The following is a 22460-nucleotide window of genomic DNA, read 5'->3' on the forward strand; positions in this document are numbered from 1 at the left end:
AAGGATTTTCCCATGCATTCATATAGTCACAGAGGGACACTGGGGAGATTAGGTGGGGTTCTGGAGCAATAACAAATGAAGTAGGCACACTCACAACTTGTCCCCTTCACTGGTATAGCTTGCTGCGGTCCAGGCTAAAATCTGCAGCTGGGGGAGGTGCCACACTGTGCAGAGCGTCTGAAGATGGCCACCGTTGTCCCCGTCCTAGCTCAGATCTGATCCAGCTCTGTGTCGGCGGCTCCCGCTTCCGGGTGACCGGCAGAATATCCCCGATGGTCTGGGTAGGTCTGCTCGGGTATCCTCTGCTGCAGTGCACGTCTTGGAGAAGATTTTTCTCTGCTGCAGCAGAGAAGCTCGTAGTGTGTACGGCCGCTCTCCTTGGCTCCGCCCCCAGAAGTCAGAGTGTCACGTTGGCAGCGAGCCAGATGTAGCCATCAAAAGAGCTCCTGACCCCTGTTATAGAAGCTTTTTTTTTTTTTTTTGTCAGATAGCTGATTTGATCATGATATGTAAGATCTTTATCCAGGATGACTCCTAGCAATTTTATTTTGAATTCCATTTGAATTGGACAGGAATCTATTTAGATTTGCCTTTTTAGGGCTTCGTTACTTTTTGCAGGGAAGAGTAGGCCTCAAGATTTGGTAATATTAAGGGATAATTTGTTTGTTCGGAGCCAGTTACTGATTTTGTCTAGTTTGGTGTTGATTTTGAGAATGTTGGAGATGTTTGAGGGGGGTGATGGGATGTAGAAGTTGGGCGAAAGTGGTGAATCCTATTGATTGTGCTAAAGTTAGAAGGGGAGAGAGGAAGATGTTGAAAAGTAGAGGCGAACAAATAGAGCCTTGCGGGACGCCGTATGATTGAGTGATTGGGGATGATGAGGTTCCTTTGCAATGTACTTTGAAATTGCGATCTTCGAAATAGGAGGTGAACTAGAGGAGAACAGAGCCTGAGATTCCACAATTTTTGAAATGGGTGAGTAGGAGGATATGGTTGATGGTATCGAACGTTGCTGATAGGTCAAGTGATATCAGAACGGATTTATGGTGGTCTTGGAAGTAGTAGATGGTAGTTGTAAGACTGAGGAGAGAGAGTTCTGTTGAGTGGTTTAAGTAAAATCCTGTCTGATTTGGGTGGAGGGCATTGGTTTTTTTGATGAATTCAGATAGTTGGTTAAACACTATTTTTTCAGTGAGTTTGGCAATGAAGGGCAGATTAGCAATGGGTCGGTAATTAGAGCATTGAGTTTTGTCTGAGTTCTGGTTCTTTATTTTGGGGAAGAGTAGAATAAATTTTCAGATTTTTGGGACTACCGTATTTTCACGCATATAACGCGCGCGCTATACACAATTTTACAAACCGAGCATAACCATGCGTGTTATATGCGTGAGCGCGTTATACAATTTGTTTTTTACATTGCTGGTTCCCCCCCCGACGTCCGATTCATCCCCCAGCCCCCCCCACCGTTTGCGGTGGAGAAGCAGCCTACCGTCGGTTCGTGATGCCAGTGAGCCCTACGCTGCTTCCTCTGCCGCGGTCCTGCCCCTTCTCTGACATCAGAGAAGGGGCGGGACCGCAGCAGAGGAAGCAGCGCAGGGCTCACTGGCATCGCGAACCCACGGTAGGCTGCTTCTCCACTGCAAACGGTGCAGGGGGGCTGGGGGATGAATCGGATGTTGGGGGGATGCGAGCGGTCCTTCAGGGTGGGGGGGCCAGCGATCCTTCGGGGTGGGGCATCAGGCTTTCAGGGTGGGGCGGGCCTTCAAGGAGGGGGACAGGACTTCAAGGGGGGGGACAGGACTTCAGGGGGGGACAGGACTTCAAGGGGGAGGACAGGCAGACCTTTAAGGGGGGACAAGACTTCAAGGGGGGGACAGAACTTCAAGGGGGGACAGAACTTCAAGGGGGGACAGGCAGACCTTTAAGGGAGGACAGGACTTCAAGGGGAGAGCAAGATCAGAAGGCTTTGAGCATGCGCAAATGCTCAAAGCCCAGTCCAGCCCAGCACAGGGAAGAAGGAGGATCTCCCTGCACCGCACAGCCCAGCACAACGAGGGAGGATCTTCGGGCACTGGCACTGGCACATCCTGTGCATTGGTGCTGGTGCCCAATCGGGTAAGAGATATTTTGCGGTGCTGGGGGGATTGTAGGATCGCGGGGGAGGGGGGGGTGACGCGAGCGGGGGGGGGGGGGGGGAGGAGGCCGGTTCGCAGGCCAGAAGAGTAAGCGGGAGTGGGAGGAGGTTATAGCAGCATGCGCAGTATATGCGTACGCGTGGTATATAAAAAATTTTTTAGACATGCTTTGGACCCGCGCGCTATATGCGTATGCGTGTTATACACGCATGCTCATTATATGCGTGAAAATACGGTAATTCAATCCACCTCAACCACCTCAACCAGACATAGGGGAACTCACGCACCATTCACATACCCTCCAACCAAAAACGTCAAAAGAAAAAAAACTCTTCATTCTTATAAACTACCGTATAACTTTTAATCTAGATCAAGAGCCCTCGAGTTAGTGAGTATGAATTCAGCAACAAGAACAGAAATCACATGTTCATTCTTATAAACTATAACATTAACCGGTAATCTAGATCAAACGAAATCTCAAGGACAAAATAATCTAAATAGTTACCGTAATTACGGTAAAGTTGTAAAAAAACAAAGTTTACTGGTTTATTCAGTCTTCATCATCACAGTCATCTGAATCGTTGAATCCATCAAAATCCGAATTGTCATCATCGTCATTAAATAAAGTGAGCACGGCCTGCAGACGATCCTCGTTTATTTCTGAAGTGATATCGTCATCGTCGTCATCATCATCGCTGATATCCGTGTTGTTGCCTCCTTCCGCTGTATGATTATCAGTGTCATTGGTTTCATTAACAATGCCCGCTTTTCTAAATCCGTTTCGAGTAGTATCTGGTGTTATTTTATCCCATGCTGAAGCCACCCACTTGCAGATTTCTGTGAAAGTTGCCTGCTTCAGCCGCCCCGTGGGTGTGTACTCGTGCATGCTGCTCTGCATCCACTCCTCCCACTCCCTTCGAACAAAAGTCTTCAATGGATGATTCACTGCGATGTCAAGTGGCTGCAGCTTACATGTCAGGCCTCCAGGTATCACAGCGATGTGGGCACCAGTAGAATTAATGTTGGCCTGAACATTTTTTCTTTGTGGGCAGCCATGGCATCAAAAATTAACAAGGATTTTTTTGAAAAAAATCCACCCTGTCTTGCCCTAAAGCATTTATCCACCCAAAATCTCATTACGTCGCAGTCCATCCATCCCATCTTGTTGCAGTGCACAACCACACTGGTGGGCAGTTTTTCACGGGGCATAGTGACCCTTTTGAAAATGACTATGGGCTTTAACTTAACCCAGCTAGCTGAGCAACCAAGAACTACTGTAAAACACGTTCTTTCATGCCCAGTTGTGGTGATGGCAACAGATTTAGTACCTGTGGGGGCTACGGTTCTTGTCGAATGCCATTGGAATTTCATCCATGTTGATGACGTCCTTTGCAGTGATGACAAGTTCAGATATTTCTCTGGCGACAAAATCATGGAAATCGATCAATTTTTGCTGCCAGTCATCCAGAAGTCGCTGGCCAACAGTTGTTCTCATTCGAATCAATAGTCCGTTCCTTTTCATAAATTTTGAGATCCATGTGAAGCCAGCTTTGAAGTCGGGTATTCCTCTTCCATTGGCAAGTAGTTTTGCCTTCATCTGAATTGCAACGGTAGAGACTGATTGATTTTGCTCCCTTCTCCCCAGAATCCACTGCTTCAAGTCATCCTCCAGCTGAGGCCATTTTGGTTTGGCCCCACGACGTGCCCGTTTTCGCGGATTGCATTTCTCCAGTTCCTTCTTATCTTTTCTCCATTCATACACCGATGTTTCTCCAACATCGAACTCTCTCGCTGCGACCCAGTTGCCTATTTCCTCAGCTTTTGCAACGACTTTAAGCTTAAAGTCCACTGTATATGACTTTCGTCTCATTCCTGGCATTATGGCGTTTTAGAAAAAACTTTACCAGTAAATTTAAATGTAATCAATAAACTCTACTAGATAAATGCAGAATACCAATCTGAAGAGATCAAAATTAAAATGTGAGCTCTACATGCAGCACTAATGATCTTTTATAGGCTTACCCAATGGCTGGGATGCTGTTGTATACGCAAAATACTATTCAATGGGTCACTGGGCCAATTACAAGGCCAGATAGACAACAGAACGGGATGAGGGGGGACACAGCCACGGTGATCAAAAGCGCGCCGCGACAAAGGCCCGCCTCGGTGACAGGTCAAAAGCGTGCCGTGACAAAGGCACGCCTAGTGACAGGTCAAAAGCGCGCCGCAAGAAAGGCACGCTGACAACCCGGCGCAGACATGCTCAGACCATCTTTAGGGGCAGAGGGCAGGGTGGCGAGAGGAGAGTCGGGGCAGCAAGACAGGAGCAGGGCGGCGATTCGGGGCAGAGGGCAGGGTGGCGAGAGGAGAGTCAGGGCAGCAAGACAGGAGCAGGGCGGCGATTCAGGGCAGAGGGCAGGGCGGCGAGAGGAGAGTTGGGGCAGCAAGGCAGGAGGAGGTTTTAACTCAATGAGCAGCGTGTGCGCGCTATATGGCAATTTATTTACATACATGCTGTGTTCCCGCGCGTTATAAACATATGCGCGTTATATGCGTGAAAATACGGTACATTGGTTGAAAGGCTCTTAGTTATCATTTCAAGGAGAAAGGGGTAGAAGGAAAATAATTTTTTGGGATGAGGGTGGGATAATCTCAGCTGGGTTTTTAGAAAAGTTAGTAGATTGTATGATTTTGAGTAGATCTAGAAGAGAAGGAGGCTTGAAGTTGGAAAGTGTGCTAAAAAGAGATGATCACTCTAGTTGGTAGGATTTGGGGACCTTGTAGGTGTAGTTAAGGGGATGGAGGAGTTGCCGTACAGTGAGAGATTGGAGAAGCTGGGCCTTTTTTCCCTTGAAAAGAGGAGACTGTGAGGGAAACAATTCAAAATACTGAAGGGAATAGACTTAGTAGAGAAAGACAGACTGTTCACCCTCTCTAAGGTAGGGAGAACGAGAGGACACTCTCTAAAGTTGAAAGGGGATAGATTACGAACAAACGTAAGGAAATTCTTCTTCACCCAGAGAGTGGTAGAAAACTGGAACACTCTTCCGGAGTCTGTTATAGGGGAAAATACCCTCCAGGGTTTCAAGACAAAGTTGGACAAGTTCCTACTAAACTGGTGAGACTGGACTCATTTGGAGCACTAGTCTTGACCTAGGGGCTGCCGCGTGAGCAGACTGCTGGGAAGAATGGACCATTGGTCTGACCCAGCAGCAGCAATTCTTATATTCTTATGAGTGTCCTAGATTTGATCTAATATCTTTTATTTTTTGATCAAAGTAATTAGTTCTGTTGCAGATGGTTGATTTAGTGATGAAGGGAGGGAGGGGTTTCTTGGAAACTTGTAGAGAAGGGGGAGGACATGCTGGGCCAAGGAAGCCTTCTGGACTAACTGGTTCTTTGTTTTTTGGGGATTTTTTTAAGTAAGAAGGAGGAAGGTATTAAAACCAGTGCTAGATTGGACGTGGGGGGAGAGTTTATGGGGTCAAACAGTGGACAGAGAAAGAGAGAGACTTGGTGGGCAATGTTCTGAAGGGAGAGAAGTTGAACCTGGGGTAGTGTGGAGGAAGAGGGAAAGAGATACTTGAAAGGAGAACTGTTGGGAAGAGAAAGGGAGAAATGGTAGACCTGGTGGGGAGGCAGGCAGACAGGGAGATAGATGGGATGGGAGCAATTGGGGAGAGAAGTTGGATCTGGGGATGGAAGGGAGGGAGAAATATTAGGCCTGGGGGTGGAAGGGAGAGAGATATGCAGCATCTCTTTTTTTTCCTTCCATCTCATTGTTCAGAATCAAGGGGGCAGGGAAGAACAACAACAGAAAAGAGAGGGAGTAAAATGTTGGACCACGGGGAAAGAAGAGGAGAGATGTGGTAATGGGGAGTAGATAGAAGGAAATAGGAGACTGGGAAAGGAGTGAGATGGGAAATGGGAGAGCTATGGACTGAGAGGAGATGGAGAATTGAGAGGTAGCCGAAAATTTAAAAAGAAAGGTGAGAAAGAGGGCAAGATTTGAGTGGACAGAGAAAGAAAAGAAAAAGTTAAGAAAGCTGAATGGGAAAAATCAATACGTTGGAGACAGGCATAAGGAGGAAATGGAACAAGAGAGAAGAGGAGGAACAATGGACAGCAGACACTGGAAAAAAAAATGAGTAGAAGATAGACAAAAAGCAAAACTGGGACCAAGATGATGGAAAAATAAAATGACCAGATAACAAAAGGTATATATATATATTTTCTATTTTGTGATAATATGTCAGATTTGAAATGCATACCCACTGTTTTTGCCCTTAAGTGAGCTTTATTTTAAATATTGTAGTTCTTCCCTTTTCCCTATTTGTGTGTAGTTAACCTCTTAGTCCCAGTCAATGTTTGGTTTTTTTTGTTTGTTTTTTAACACTGTCTTGCTTTTAATATATTAATACTAATTTGTTTTGTTATTTTTAAAGATTTCCTTCTTTTTATTATTGCTGTACACTGCCTAGAAATTTGTATAAGCGGTATAACAAACTTTTTAATAAACTTGAAACTTGATATCCTGTCAGAGCTGGTGTTAGACAGCAAGTATGAACTATGGCCTAAAAGAGAGAGGAAAAGTCTTTTTTATTTATTTTTTTTACACCACAGAGCCAGAGTGGGATTGGAGAGGTTGTAACCCTATACTTCTACTAAGAATAAAGGGTCCTTTTATTAAGGTACACTAACTGATTTAGTGCACGCTAAAGATTAGCACGTGCTAAATGCTAAGATGCCCATAGAAATATAAAGGATGCCTTAGCATTTAGCGTGCATTAATCTTTAGTGCACGCTAAATCAGTTAGTGCACCTTAATAAAAGGACCCCTAAGTATCTTAGTAAAATTTTGGCCTGTGACTTAGCCTCGATTTTAGATTTCAGCTCCTTATGTGATTGAGTTTGACACCCCAGAGGTAGGGGGAGACTTGAAGAACCTGAGACCTCAAGGCCAATGCCACCACCCCAGGTACTTGGTGAAAACTCTGGGAGAGGATGCCAGGCTGAAAGATAGAACTTTGTATTGATAGTGATAGTGTGCCATTTGAAATCTGAGGTACTTCCTGTAAGCCCGATGAATGGAGATATGAGTGTAGGCTTCCTCAAGATCAAGAGAGCATAGCCATTCGTTTTGAGCCAAGAGGGGATATAGAATGGCTAGAGATAGCATCCAAAATTTTTCCTTGACAAGAAATTTGTTGAGAGTTCTGATATCTAAAATAGGATGGAGACCTCCTGTCTTCTTCGGGACTAGAAAATAGTGGTAGTAAAACCCCCAGTTCAGCTAATACACAGGAGCCTTCTCGATGGCATTGAGGAGAAGGGAATCAATTTCCTGAAGAAGAAGAAGGGAGGACTGGTAAATGTTCAAAGCAGACTCTCTTGGAGGTTGATCTGGAGGAATAGTGAGAAAATGGAGAATAACCCTTTCAAATGATCTGTAGACCCCAGAGGTCTGAGGCGATCAACTCCCAATGGATTGGCTGAGGGAGAAGCTGATGTAATGGAATTGCAACTATGCTCTCGAGTAGCCCTTCAAAAAGACTGGGCCGATTTGGCCGGAGCAGACGCTTGAGGTTTCTGAGGGCGTTGCTGCTTTTGTTTCTTCTGTTGAGGTCTGGAGGAAGCAGAAGATTTGGCTGAGAAGCACCTCAGATATGAAGAAGGCAGCATGAATGGTCTCACTGAGGCAGACTTGGATTTAGGCTTAAGCAAAGAATCCCACTGTTTTTTGTGTGCCGCGATCTATTGAATCACATTTTCCATTGAGTCCCCAAAAAGCTCTTGAAGGTTGACATCCATGTCAGCAATCCTGAGCCAGGCTAATCTCATGGCCACAGACATAGACGAAGCCCTGGAAGACAACTCAAAGCGTCATAAGCAGACTGAACCATTTATTTCCTTTTGTGTTTACTTCCTTGCCACTCCATTGTACCACTCGGACTGGTGCTTGTGCTGCCCAGAGAGACCTGATCCGTGATCCAGTCTCCCTTGACTGTCACAATACATTATGTGAAATTTAAGCTTTTGAGCTTACCTGTATTTTCTGGAAACATAGGTTCTATGCCAACACAATGATCTGAAGGGGCAGTTATATGAACAGAATCCCTGAGATAAATTCCACGATTGTTTCCAACAGCGACAGTAAAGCCTATGTTGTTAGCAACTGAAGAGTTCTGCATGAGATATTCATAGGCTTTATCAACCTAATAAAGAGAAAAGGAAGAAAGACACAAATCACATTTCAAGTGTACAAACATTCTATTAGGATAAATCATAAAAGAATTCAGCAGCATTATCAAAAGTCCACAACAAAGTAATCAGCCTTCAAAATAATGTCTAATTTTTGAAAACGTGTTATATTCAAAATTTAGAATGTCAACAGAAAGCCCAAAAGATATCCAACAGATTGTCCAATTAAATAACTAAGGATGACAAATGTGTCACCAGGCAGAAACAATATGGGTAAGAAATAAAAACAAAACAAGAGCGATAGACAATAAAGTTTTCAAGATTTATTAAAACTTTCTATCCCACACATTATAGTTAGCCCATCTAGGCAGCTTACAATTCTAACAATTTAAAATAGAAAGGGGAAGTGTTTTAATATAAACTGGACAGTGAGGGCAAACAATGGAAATACAATATTTTCAGGAAGAAAATGAGAAAAGGGAACAAACATAAGGTGATGTGCTAGTTTACCAGTTTTCCCAATTCACTGAAATGCATCTTCAAAAAGAAATGTTTTTAACTCGAATTAAACTGTTCCAGAATAGTTTGTGACCGTAACTTTTTCGGTAGAGAATTCCACAGAATGGGTCCTCGTATTGAAAATGAAGAATTGCGTATATGCTAATAGAAACATGGTAGAATCATAGAAATAATGGCAGATAAAGGCCAAATGGCCCATCTAATCTGCACATCCGCAGTAACTATTATCTCTTTTTTTCTTTGAGAGATCCCATGTACCTATCCCATGCCTTCTTGAATTCAGACACAGTCTCTGTCTCCACCACTTCTTCAGGAAGACTGTTCAGAGCTTCCTTTCAATTGAAAGAGACTCAATTCATGTGCATTTACAACATGTAGGTATTTAAATGTCTTATCTATCTCCCCTCTCCTACCTTTCCTCTAAAGCAGGGGTCTCAAAGTCCCTCCTCGAGGGCCGCAATCCAGTCGGGTTTTCAGAATTTTCCCAATGAATATGCATGAAATCTATATGCATGCACTGCATTCATTGTATGCTAATAGATCTCATGCATATTCATTGGGAAAATCCTAAAAACCTGACTGGATTATGGCCCTCAAGGAGTGACTTTGAGACCCCTGCTCTAAAGTATACATATTGAGATCTTTAAATCTGTCCCTATATGCCTTAAGAAAACCAGGCACAATTTTAGGAGCCTTTCTCTGGAACGACTACATCCTTTTTATATCTTTTTGAAGATGTGGTTTCCAGAATTGTGTATAATATTCTAAATGAGGTCTCAACAAAGTCTTATGCAGGGGCATCAATACCAACTTTTTCCTACTGGCCATACCTCTTTCTATGCACCCTAGCATCCTTCTAGCTTTCGCCATCACCTTTTCAACCTGTTTGGCCACCTTAAGATCATCACATATAATCACACCCAAGTCCTGCTCTTCTGTCGTGCACATAAGTTCTTCACCTCCTAAACTATACCATTCCCTCGGGTTTTTCCAGTCCAAATGCATGATCTTGCATTTCAGCTGCCAAATTTCAGATCATTCTTCAAGCTTCACTAGGTCTTTTCTACATGTCATTCACACCATCCGAGTTGTCTAACCCAGTGTTTTTCAACCTTTTTACACCTATGGACCGGCAGAAATTAAAGAATTATTCTGTAGACTGGCATCGGTCCGTGGACCAGCGGTTGAAGAACATGGGGCTAAGCCGTGGGCCAGACCCCGCCCATCTCTACCCAATCTCCACCCCAACCCTGCCCACCCTAATAGTACTAATTGCACCTTGCATGTTCCATCCCTCATCTGGAAGCCTTCCCTCTAACGTTGCAATGTCCGAGAGAAGGCTTCCGGTTTAGGCGCAGGATGCCCGTAGGGAGCCACTACCCGTGGCTTTGTGCACTGAATCAGTTAGAAAGAGGGAGCTGGCTCAAAGATAACGCCGCATCAATCACACTGTGGACAAGCAGTTGAAGAACATTGTTTTGGGCCCAAGGCATGTGCTTTCCCTGTGGACCAGCAGGAAATTTCTGTGGACCGGCACTGGTCCATGGACCGGTGGTTGAAGAACACTGGTCTAACTTATTGCAGATTTTGGTATCATCCGCAAAGAGGCAAATCTTACCTGACAGACCTTCAGTGATATTACTTATAAAAATGTTAAAAAGAACAGGCCCAAAAACAGAACCTTGAGGCACACCACTGGTAACATCCTTTTCCTCAGAGCAATCTCCATCAACCACTACCCTCTGTCGTCTTCCACTTAACCAGTTCCTGGCCTAGCCCATCACTTTGGGGCTCATCCCAAGAGCACTCAATTTATTTATTAGCAGTCTGTGTGGTATACTGTCAAAGGCTTTGTTAAAAACTAAATACACCAGATCTAGATTTTAGCATATCTCCCTCTATCCAATTCTCTGGTCACCCAATCAAAGAAATTATTTAGATTTGTCTGACAAGATCTACATCTAGTGAATCCATGTTGCCTCTGGTCCTGTAATCCACCGGATTCCAGAAACATGGATTTACATCATCCGGCCCCATCGTTTGTCTAACTTCAATTTAGCTAGCTCCTCACAAACACAACCCTCTGAAAATTGATCGGGGTTTACCACTCCACCATCCCAATTTGCATTTGTCTTCTATGGTCCCACTCCCGGATCTTCAGCTGTGAACACAGAACAGAAATATTTGTTAAGCAATTCAGTCTTTTCTTTATCAGCTCCTCCCCTTCATTTTTGAGTCTCACAATGACACTTTTGCACTTCTTCCTACCACTGATATATCTACATAGTAACATACTGATGATGACAGATAAATAACCGAATGGTACATCCAATCTGCTCAACCTGATTCAATCTAAAAATTTACTGGACTTTTTTTTCTTCTTCTTCTTAGCTATTTCTGGGCAAGAATCCAAGGCTCTGTCCAGTACTGTTCTTAGGTTTCAACTACTGAAGTCTCCATCAAAGCTCATTCCAGCCATTGAAGCCTTCCCCAGCCCATCCTCCACCAAATGGCAATATACAGACACAGATAGTGCAAGTCTGCCCAGTAGTGGCCTTAGTTCTTCAATATTTACTATTATTTTCTGGTTCTAGATCCTCAGTGTTCATCCCACACTTTTTTGAACTCTGTCAGCATTTTCATCTTTACCACCTCTCTTGGGAGCGCATTCCAGGCATCCACCACCCTCTCCGTAAAGAAAAATTTCCTTACATTGCTCTTGAGTCTACCACCCCATAACCTCAAATTATGTTCTCTGGTTTTACCATTTTCCTTCCTCTGGAAAAGATTTTATTCTAAGTAAATATTTTTCAAGTATTTGAACGTCTGAATCATAACTTCCCTGTCCCTCCTTTCCTCTAAGGTATACATATTCAGGGCTTCCAGTCTCACCTCAAACATCTTTTGTCGCAAACCTCCTATCATTTTCTTTGCCCTCCTCTGGACCGCTTCAAGCCTTTTTGTGTCCTTCACCAGATACGGTCTCCAAAACTGAATACAATACTCCAAGTGGGGTCTCACCAACGACTTGTACAGGGGCATCAACATCTTCATTCTTCTACTGGTTACACTTCTCTTTATACAGCCCAGCATCCTTCTGGCATCAGCCACCGCCTTGTCACACTTTTTTTTCTGCCTTTAGATCTTCGGACACTATCACCCCAAGGTCCCTCTCACCCCAAGGTCCCTCTCCCCATCCATTCATATCAGCATCTCACCTCCCAGCATATACGGCTCCTTCTGATTATTAATCCCTAAATGCATTACTCTGCATTTCTTTGCATTGAATTTTACCAGAAAGTTGCCAGATATTAGACCATTCCTCTAACTTTTGTAGATCATTTTTCATGTTTTACACTCCCTCCTCTGTGTCTACTCTGTTACAAATATTGGTATCATCAGCAAAAAGGCAAACCTTTCCTTCAGCAATGTCATTAACTAACAATGTCCTAACCCTTCAGCAATGTCACTCAAACATATTGAGCAGGATCGGACCCAGCACCGAACACTGACAAACTCCACTAATCACCTTTCTTTCCTCCAAGCGACTTCCATTAACCACCACCCTCTAGCATTTGTCCGTCAACCAGTTTCTAATCCAGTTTTCCACTTTGGGTCCTAACTTCAGCCCTTGAAATTTGTTCAAGAGCCTCCTATGAGGAACCGTGTCAAAGACTTTGCTGAAATCTAAGTAAATTACATATAACATATGTCCTCGATCCAGCTCTCTAGTCACCCAATCCAAAAAACTCAATCAGGTTTGTTTGACAAGATTTACCTTTAGTAAAGCCATGTTGCCTCGGATCATGTAACCCATTAGATTCTAGGAAATTCACTATCCTTTCTTTCAGCAACACTTCCATTATTTTTCCAACAACTGAAGTGCGGCTTACCGGCCTGTAGTTTCCCGCTTCATTCCTGTGACCACTTTTGTGAATAGGGACCACATCTTCTCCAGTCCCCAGGAACCTCTCTCGACTCCAGAGATTTGTTGAACAAGTCTTTAATAGGACCCACAAGAATCTCTCTGAGCTCCCTCAGTATCCTGTGGATCCCGTCTGGTCCTATTGCTTTGTCCACCTTCAGTTTTCAAGTTGTTCATAAACACTTTCCTCCGTGAACGGTACATAATCTACTCTATTTTCCCGTGTAACTTTGCTAGACAACCTCGGTCCTTCTCCAGGATTTTCTTACGTGAACACAGAGCAGAAATATTTGTTTAGCACATTTGCTTTTTCATCATTCTCCACATATCGGTTCCTAGCATCTTTTAGTTTAGAAATTCCATTTTTCATCTTCCTCCTTTCACTCTTACTTTTACTTACTTTGCCTCACAGAAAGGTTTGTTACTCTTACAATAACTCTTTCAGTTTTGCCCACTGCATTTCTACTCATTTCAGACATTCCCATTCAGACAATTCTTTGATGTAATCTCCCATCCAAAGTTAATTTTTAAAAGACTAAAACCTTTACTTTTGAATTAACCTCTCCATACCCATCTTAATATTAAACCGTACCATGCAATGATCACTGGATGCCAAATGATCACCCACCTTAACATCAGAAACACTTTCCCTGTTTGTAAGCACCAAGTCCATTATGCCCCATTCCGCGTGGGTTCCATTACCAACTGCTGGAACAGTTCTCCTTGTAGAGAAACCAGGATCTCCTTACTTCTAGAAAACCCCGCAATAGGGATACCCCAATCAACATCCGGAATTCCCCGTTTTAGATATATTCTTAATGACTTCTATTAAATTTCTGTCCACTTCTTCAGTCTGTGAACAAGGCCTGTATATCGCACCGATGTAAATATATTTACGATTCCCTTTCTAAATTGATCCTCAGTGACTCTTCCTTGCTCTGCAGGTCCTGCAATTGTGTGGCTTTAATATGATCTTTGACATATAACGTTACCCCCACTCCTTTTCTTCCTACCCTGTCTTTCCTGAACAGATTATAGCCCGGTATAACTACACCTCAGTCACGGTTCTCCATGAACTATGTCTCTGTGATCACCACTATATGCTTCACCTTCTCTCCCTGAGACACAAAGTCACTTTTGATATATTTGCAGGGGTACATGGCAGATCTAGAAATTGATGAGTTGATGAGCCGCATCAGATAATAATCATCAGGCCTGATGATTCATGGCAATCTCTCTGTAACATCTTGGATTTTAGCACCAGGCAGGCAGCATACCTCCCGGACATCACGTCTGGTCTGCAGATGGACGCTTCTGTATCCCTCAGACGGGAATCACCAACAACCACTACTTTACGCCTCCTAGTGGTCATGGATCCAGCAATTTTTGGGATTTCAAGATTTGGTCCTTCCTCTTCCTGAGATGCTCTCATCTCTTCCACTTCCAGGACAGCATACCGGTTCTTCAGTTCAAGGGCAGGTAGAGTAACAGTACCAATCTTGCAGGATTGCTGTAATCTGAGTCCAGCTATCTTCTCTCAGCACAGCCTTTACTTCCCCACTGCTAGAAATCTTTGACACCTCATGCACCATTTCATTGATGTACTTCTCATTCTCACGGATGCTTCTCAGTCTTGCCACCTCTTCTCTCAGTTCCTTTACTTCCTTAATGAGGGATTCAAGCTTAAGACAGCTGGCACATGGAACCACTCCCTCTGCTTGAGTAACATTTTCTGTCTGCACAGAGACAGAAGCTGTAACCTGAGCAGCAGCTTTGGTGACACAATGTTTCCCAGCCATAACGAGTTGTAGAAGTACTTACACCTGGAAGAAAAACGAAAGAACAGAAAAATCCTACCAAAGCAATGCCCTATTTCTAGTTGGTTGAAGAACTAAAAAAAAGCTCTGCTTTGAGGTGGGCAGGTGGAAATTAACCTCAAGGGTCACCTGTGGAGTCTGATCTCTAAGAAAGTCCTCAGAGTTCAGTCTCTAACTGAAACCAGTCAGAGGACTCTTCTCAAGGAGCGCTTTCAGTTAGGGTGAGAGGATTCACACACCCCATGAAACATAGTGCACTTGGCCTGAGTTTAAGAGTTTTCCAGGCCTCTCTCCTACTTTCTACTCCTCAAAGTCTCAAAAAGGTCCTAAACAAATCCAAAGAAACCTTTTAGCTAACAGCTCTCTCCTCAATCAAATATATGCAAATTATATATGCAGTTCACATGTTGCTATGAAAACTAGCTTTAATGCGGAGCCTCTACCACCTCTCCCTTAGAACCTGGCTTACTGAGAGTTAGGCACTAGGTCTGCATTCCGCCCCTCAAGGGTCACCTGTGGAATCTGATTTCTAAGAAAGTCTTCAGAGTTCTCTGTGTGTGGTGTGGGAATGACTAGTTTTTTCTGGTCTAGAGAATTAAGTGTCCAAGATGGTGCAGATGGAATCAATAATTTTGAAAGATAAAGCTTTTAACAAAGTTCCTCATGAAAGGCTCCTGAGAAAATTAAAGAGTCATGGGACAGGAGGCATTATTCAATTGTGGAAAAGAAAGGGCAGGTTTCAATGGCTGGGGTTTTTTTTTCAATGGAGGAGGGTAAATAGTGGTGTGCCGCAGGGATCTGTACTGGGACCAGTGCTATATTTAACTTATTTATAAATGATCTAGAAATTGGAACTATGAGTAAGGTGATTAGTGTCATCTGCAAATTTAAATTGTTCAAAATTGTTAAAACGCATGCGAACAGTGAAAAACTGCAGGAAGACCTTAGGAAATTGGAAGACTGGGAGTCCAAATGGCAAATGGAATTTAATGTGGACAAACGTAAAGTGATGCACATTGGGAAGAATAATACAAGTCATAGTTAACAGATGCTAGGTTCTACCTTGGGGAAAAAGATCTGAGCGTCATAGTGCACTATACGCTGAAACCTTCAACTCAATGTGTGGCGGCGGCCAAGAAAGCAAACAAAATACTAGGAATTATTAGAAAAGGGATGGTAAACAAGACTAAGAATGTTGTAATACCATTGTTTCGCTCAATGGTGCTACCTCACCTTGAGTACTGCATTCAATTCTGATATCCTTATCTCAAAAAAGATATAGCAGCACTAGAAAAGGTTTGAAGAAAAGCGACCAAGATGATAAAGTTGAGAATCCAGTATTACTCCTAAAATTTTTTACTGAGGTTACATTAGGGACATGGGTATAACTTAACTGAAATTCAGTTGATAAATCAAGTACACCCTTTTCATTGAATAATATTGTTTTTTTTATTTTATTTAGTTTTAATTTAAGTTGCATCAACCATGTAGCAATATTAATTAATTTGTTATTAATATCCCTAATTTCTGTAACAGAACCAGTATCTAAGGTGTGAAGCATCTGAATGTCATATGCATAAACATATAATTTGAATCCTAAGGATTGACATAATATTAATAATGGTGCCAAAAATATTGAATAATAAGGGAGATAGGGAATACCAGAACTTGGGTCACAGAAAGAAGAAAGTGGGTTTCAAAAATTGTAGACAACCCTCCCCCCACAACCACCCTCCACAAAAAAGAACAAAACCACCACCCCAGACAGTCCACTTGTCTAGGAACTTATAAAAGTTACCTTAAGCAATGTCAAACAGCAGAAAAATTGATGCTGTAAAAGTCTATTTTCTATCTTAGAACTTACAAAAAGACATTTAAATGTAAATCAGTTTTTACATCCAAGAGGCCCTTTTACTACAGGAAAAAGAAACCCTACAGAGAAATTTAGACAATATGTTTCTAGGCATTTAAACTATGGTGGTGTATGTATGAAGGACAATTATAGAGACCACCGCCGGCAAAATAAAAGATGTGATAGTAGTAAAGATTACAACATAAACAATATCAGCAACTAATTTCTTAGCATTGCAACGAAAAGTGAAATGAAAGAAAAATCTATACGAAAAAGGAGATTACCGCTGAAAATTAGCTGGAAAGCGATGACAACAAATGCTCGCAATCTAAGCAACATGATCTGCAAACCCTGATGTTAGAGGCACATCTAGATATTGTCGCTATCACAGATTTACCTCAGATTTACATGGATGGGATGCAAACATACCGGGATATAATCTTTTTAGGAAGGACAGAGATGGTCAAAAAGGTGGCGGAGTAAAGATCAATATCCAAGCGACCGAAATGCAAGGGACCTGGGGAGAGGAAGAAGCAATATGAATCGCTCTGAAAAGAGAAGATGGAACTTCTATCTACATGGGTGTAGTCTACAGACCTCTGACTCAATCGCAGCAAATTGATAAGGATCTGATTGTGGCTCTGTAGAAGGCAGAGAGGAGGCAGAGAAGCGAGAGGAGGAGAACAGGGGAGCAAAATCAAGAAACAAACACAACCGGAGAAGAAAAGCAGGAGCAGAGGAGGCAGGATCGACTGGGGCAGCGGCGAGAGTTAGCTCCGCCCACCCCCGACATCATCCAGAGTAGCTTCCCCTTAAAAAGGGAGGGGCTATCGGCGCTCAGCCGTTCGGCGCGCGGCGAAGGCGAGCGCCTTTGCGAAGGGCCTCAAGAAGGGACAAAGTCACCACAACCAAGGACACCAGGGAAAGCCTGCAAGGTAAGGAAGCGGCAGGCACAGAAGGTAAAGCGGAGACAGACACACAAGGAACACACATACACAGGTAAGGTAAAGCCAAGACAGCGCACACAAGCAAAAGGCAGAGAGGACACCAGCCACAGAGGAAGAGAGAGGACACCAGCAGCAGGCAGAGAGAGTGAGAGAGAGGACAAAAAGCAGACACAGAAGGCACTACCATACATAACATCTGCAGGTCACATGTAAACTGCTAACTGTTATTTTAAAGCAGGAACGGCAATGGAAGTAGAGAGAAACCAGAAGGTGAGCTTTCCAGTGTTCTGCACAGACTGTCATATGTATGACTACCTCCCCTCGGGGAAACAGTCATATGTATGCGGTCGGTGTCAGGAGCTGAAAAGCTTGAAGAAGGAAGTAAAGCGACTAGAGGACAAGATACAGGAGCTAGAAGGACTCTACACTACTGAGGACCCAGTCACGACAGCTGAAGATTTCATGAACAAGAGACACATTGAGGAGGAAGTCAGGGAACTCGAGAAATTCATTGAGGAAGCCTACAGGAGGAGGGTGGAAGAGAACGAACTTCAGATGGAAGATGAAGTTACACCAACACGGAAGGGAGAAGAAGAAGCAAATGACCTCAAAGAAGACGCCCACAGAGGAGCATCACACGAGGGGGAGAAAATGGCTGGTCGATGCCTAGAAGAAGAAACAGCGAAGCACATCGAAGACATAGAAGAAGAAGCAGTCAAGTACTCCAAGGACATTGACCTGAGACCGAAGCGAAAATTAAAGAAGGGAAAGTCAGCGATCCTAGTGGGAGACTCGATCCTGAGGCATGTGGACAGCCACGTTGCAGGAGGGAGAGAGGATCGACTGGTGACCTGCCTCCCAGGAGCAAGAACCAAGGACATCGTAGACAACATTGGAAAGATCCTGGACGGAGAGGAGACAGAAGAGACCACAGTATTGATCCACATCGGGACGAATGATGTCAGCAGAAGAGACTACAGAAGAAGCACGCTGATAGAACAGTTCAAGATTCTGGGAAGGAAGCTGAAGATGAGGACTCAGAAGATAGCGTTCTCAGAGATCCTACCGGTACCGAGGGCAGATGTGAAAAGACAGGAGGAACTACAATCAATGAATGCGTGGATGAGGAAATGGTGTGAGGAAGAAGGATTCCACTTCGTGAGGAACTGAACAACGTTCTGGGGCAAGAGCAAGCTCTACAGGAGAGATGGACTGCACCTGAGCGCGGTGGGAACTAGACTTCTAGCAAACAACGTCAGGAAAGGAATAGAACAGGCTTTAAACTAAGAAGAAGAGGAAAGCCGACAGTCGACCAAGCGTCGACGATTCGGAAGAAGGTATCCCATGAAGATACTAAAGAGAAATAAGGCTGGGAAGAAACAATGGTCAAATTACAGGAGTTAACTAACACAGAAGAGGAGGTTAGAAGTATTGTAGCACAAGAAAATAAACTAAAGACCGAAGCACAGGGAAAGGAAATGAAGACAAGAAAATACCAGGATCTAAATTGCATATATACTAACGCAAGAAGCCTAAGAAACAAAATGGGGGAGTTGGAATCCATGGCCAATGCAGAAGACATAGACATTATTGGAGTCTCTGAAACGTGGTGGAATGAAGAAAACAAATGGGATACAGCACTGCTAGGGTACAAGCTCTATCGCCAGGACAGGTCAGGACAAAAAGGAGGTGGAATAGCCCTATACATAAAAGAAAGCATACAATCGACAAAAATGGACAAAGCAGAGATGACCAACAAGCTGGAATCGCTATGGGTTAAAATACTGGGAATGAAAGGGCCTGAAATAAAGATGGGTCTATACTATCGACCACCCGGGCAAACCAGAGATATCGATGAAGAAATGGAAGACGAGATGAAGCGTGAATGCAAAAGCGGTAACACTGTTATTATGGGAGACTTCAACTATCCTGGGATAGACTGGAGTCTTGGAATCTCAAAATGCGCTAGGGAGACAGAATTCCTGGAGGCTATACAAGATTGCTTCATGGAGCAGCTTGTAAGAGAACCGACGAGAGGAAATGCCACTCTGGATCTAATCCTAAATGGGTTAAAGGGACCAGCAAAGAAAGTGGAAATAGTAGGACCGTTGGGAAACAGCGATCATAATATGATCAAGTTCAAGGTCGAAGTAGGAATACCGAAAGGAAATAGAACCATAGTGACAACGTTCAACTTCAGGAAAGGAAACTACGAAGCAATGAGGAAAATGGTAAGGAAGAAACTTAGGAACACTTCCAGAAAATGGCAAATGGTAGAACATGCCTGGTCTTTTTTCAAGGACACTGTGAGCGAGGCGCAAAATCTGTATATCCCCAAATTCAGAAAGGGGTGCAAAAAGAGTCGAACAAAAGACCCGGCGTGGATAACTAAAATAGTGAAGGAAACGATAGGAAATAAGAAATATTCATTCAGGAAATGGAGAAAGGACAAAACTGAGGACAACTGGAAAGAGCACAGGAAGTATCAAAAAGAATGTCACCGTGTGGTTCGAAAAGCCAAAAGAGAGTATGAAGAGAGGCTAGCCAGGCAAGCTCGAAATTTCAAACCGTTCTTTAGATATGTTAGAGGGAAGCAGCCAGTCAGGGAGGAGGTGGGACCGCTGGACGATGGAGACAGGAAGGGAGTGGTGAAAGAAGAGAAAGAAGTAGTAGAAAGACTTAACATGTTCTTTTCGTCTGTATTTACAAATGAAGACACATCCAACATACCGGAACCTGAGCAAATCTTCAAGGGAGATCAAGCAGAAAAATTAACATCCATGGAAGTGAGCCTGGAAGACGTACGCAGGCAGCTAGAAAAACTAAAAACTGACAAATCCCCGGGTCCGGACGGAATCCATCCAAGGGTTCTGAAGGAACTAAAGGAGAAGATAGTGGAACTACTGCAGAAAATCTGCAATCTATCCCTGAAAACAGGCGTGATCCCAGAGGACTGGAAGATAGCCAATGTTACGCCCATCTTTAAAAAGGGATCAAGGGGTGACCCAGGAAACTACAGACCGGTGAGTCTGACCTCGGTTCCAGGGAAAATGGTGGAAGCACTTATAAAAGACAACATCGACGAACATTTTGAAAGAAACAAACTTCTGACAGACAGCCAACATGGTTTCAGCAAGGGGAGATCGTGCCTAACAAATTTATTGCACTTCTTCGAATGGACAGAGGTGACCCCATAGACATCATATATCTAGACTTCCAAAAAGCCTTTGACAAAGTACCCCACGAACGCCTACTTCGGAAACTGAAGAACCATGGGGTGGAAGGAGATGTACATAGATGGATCAGAAATTGGTTGGCGGGTAGGAAACAGAGGGTGGGAGTGAAGGGCCACTACTCGGACTGGAGGAGGGTCACGAGTGGTGTCCCACAGGGCTCGGTGCTTGGGCCGTTGCTATTTAATATATTCATAAATGATCTAGAAACAGGGACGAAGTGTGAGATAATAAAATTTGCGGATGACACCAAACTATTTAGAGGAGCTCGGACTAAAGAGGACTGCGAAGAATTGCAAAGAGACTTGAACAAACTAGAGGAATGGGCGACGAGATGGCAGATGAAGTTCAACGTTGAGAAATGTAAAGTACTACATGTGGGAAGCAGAAACCCGAGGTGCAGCTATACGATGGGAGGGATATTATTGAAGGAGAGCACCCAAGAAAGGGACTTGGGGGTAATGGTGGACATGACAATGAAGCCGACAGCACAGTGCGCAGCGGCTGCTAAGAAGGCAAATAGAATGCTAGGCATAATCAAGAAGGGTATTACAACCAGAACGAAAGAAGTTATCCTGCCGTTGTATCGGGCGATGGTGCGTCCGCATCTGGAGTACTGCATCCAATATTGATCGCCATACCTTAAGAAAGATATGGCGTTACTAGAGAGGGTTCAGAGAAGAGCGACACGTCTGATAAAAGGGATAGAAAACCTTTCATACGCTGAGAGATTAGAAAAACTGGGACTCTTTTCCCTGGAGAAGAGGAGACTTAGAGGGGATATGATAGAGACTTACAGATCATGAAAGGCATAGAGAGAGTAGAGAGGGACAGATTCTTCAAACTTTCGAATAATAAAAGAACAAGAGGGCACTCGGAAAAGTTGAAAGGGGACAGATTCAAAACGAATGCTAGGAAGTTCTTCTTTACCCAACGTGTGGTGGACACCTGGAATGCGCTTCCAGAGGACGTAATAGGGCAGAGTACAGTACTGGGGTTCAAGAAAGGATTGGACAATTTCCTGCTGGAAAAGGGGATAGAGGGATATAGATAGAGGATTACTGCACAGGTCCTGGACCTGTTGGGCCACCGCGTGTGCGGACTGCTGGGCACGATGGACCTCTGGTCTGACCCAGCGGAGGCACTGCTTATGTTCTTATGATTGTGGATATCCAAAAGTTTGGAAGGAAATAGGAGGTGCTGCTGTTGGGAGATTTTCAACCTGCCAGATGCGGACTGGAATGTTCCGTCTGTGAAATCAGAAAGTAGGGAGATTGTGGAAACTCACTTTGATATACGAGCATTTTGGTTTATGAGCATGCTTCTGGAATGAATTATGGTCGCAAAGCAAGGTTCCACTGTATGTAACTCCCTCAGTTAACTGAGAATCGGGAGCTTCCAATGAAGCTATTTTAGGAAAGCCTTCAGATCCTAATCCCTCAGAAGTAACAGGAGGGATACGATCAAGAGAGCTAAGAGAGGCTCCCAATATCGATTCAGCTCTGTCTAATGAAGGTTTCATGGGATCATTAGAAGCCAAATGTCTATCCATCAGTCCAGAAGCTACAGGTGTAGACATCCTTATTTTACCCTTACCCATGTTACAAGCAATATCCATATACCAAATAGAAAACAAACTTTATCTTACACTCCCGTGGCTCCTATGGCTTCAAGGGGCTCCTAAGGAGCCTAACGTGCCCCTTAGGGCACAGCCTATAGCCATCCGCCAATGGAGTGTCAATGTTTTTCACTCCAGGAGTTAGGACCCCTGATGTAGGGTAGGAGTCTATCCTAAGTGCCTGATGGTAAAAACGGCACTTAGAGAGAAGAG

At 43.8% G+C, this 22460-nt stretch overlaps 1 protein-coding gene across 6 annotated transcripts in view; it reads right to left on the reverse strand.

Annotated features, from left to right (window-relative positions):
* The window catches only part of TPP2 (tripeptidyl peptidase 2), a 1323399-nt gene that overhangs the window by 828629 nt on the left and 472310 nt on the right, over positions 1 to 22460 (reverse strand). For all 6 annotated transcript variants that reach the window (XM_033947626.1, XM_033947627.1, XM_033947625.1 and 3 more), the window contains one exon: positions 8182 to 8350. In XM_033947626.1, the coding sequence (XP_033803517.1) occupies positions 8182 to 8350 (169 nt within the window). The remainder of the gene's footprint in view (positions 1 to 8181; positions 8351 to 22460) is intronic.

Source organism: Geotrypetes seraphini, chromosome 6 (genome assembly GCF_902459505.1).
Source record: "Geotrypetes seraphini chromosome 6, aGeoSer1.1, whole genome shotgun sequence".
NCBI classification, from domain to species: domain Eukaryota; kingdom Metazoa; phylum Chordata; class Amphibia; order Gymnophiona; family Dermophiidae; genus Geotrypetes; species Geotrypetes seraphini.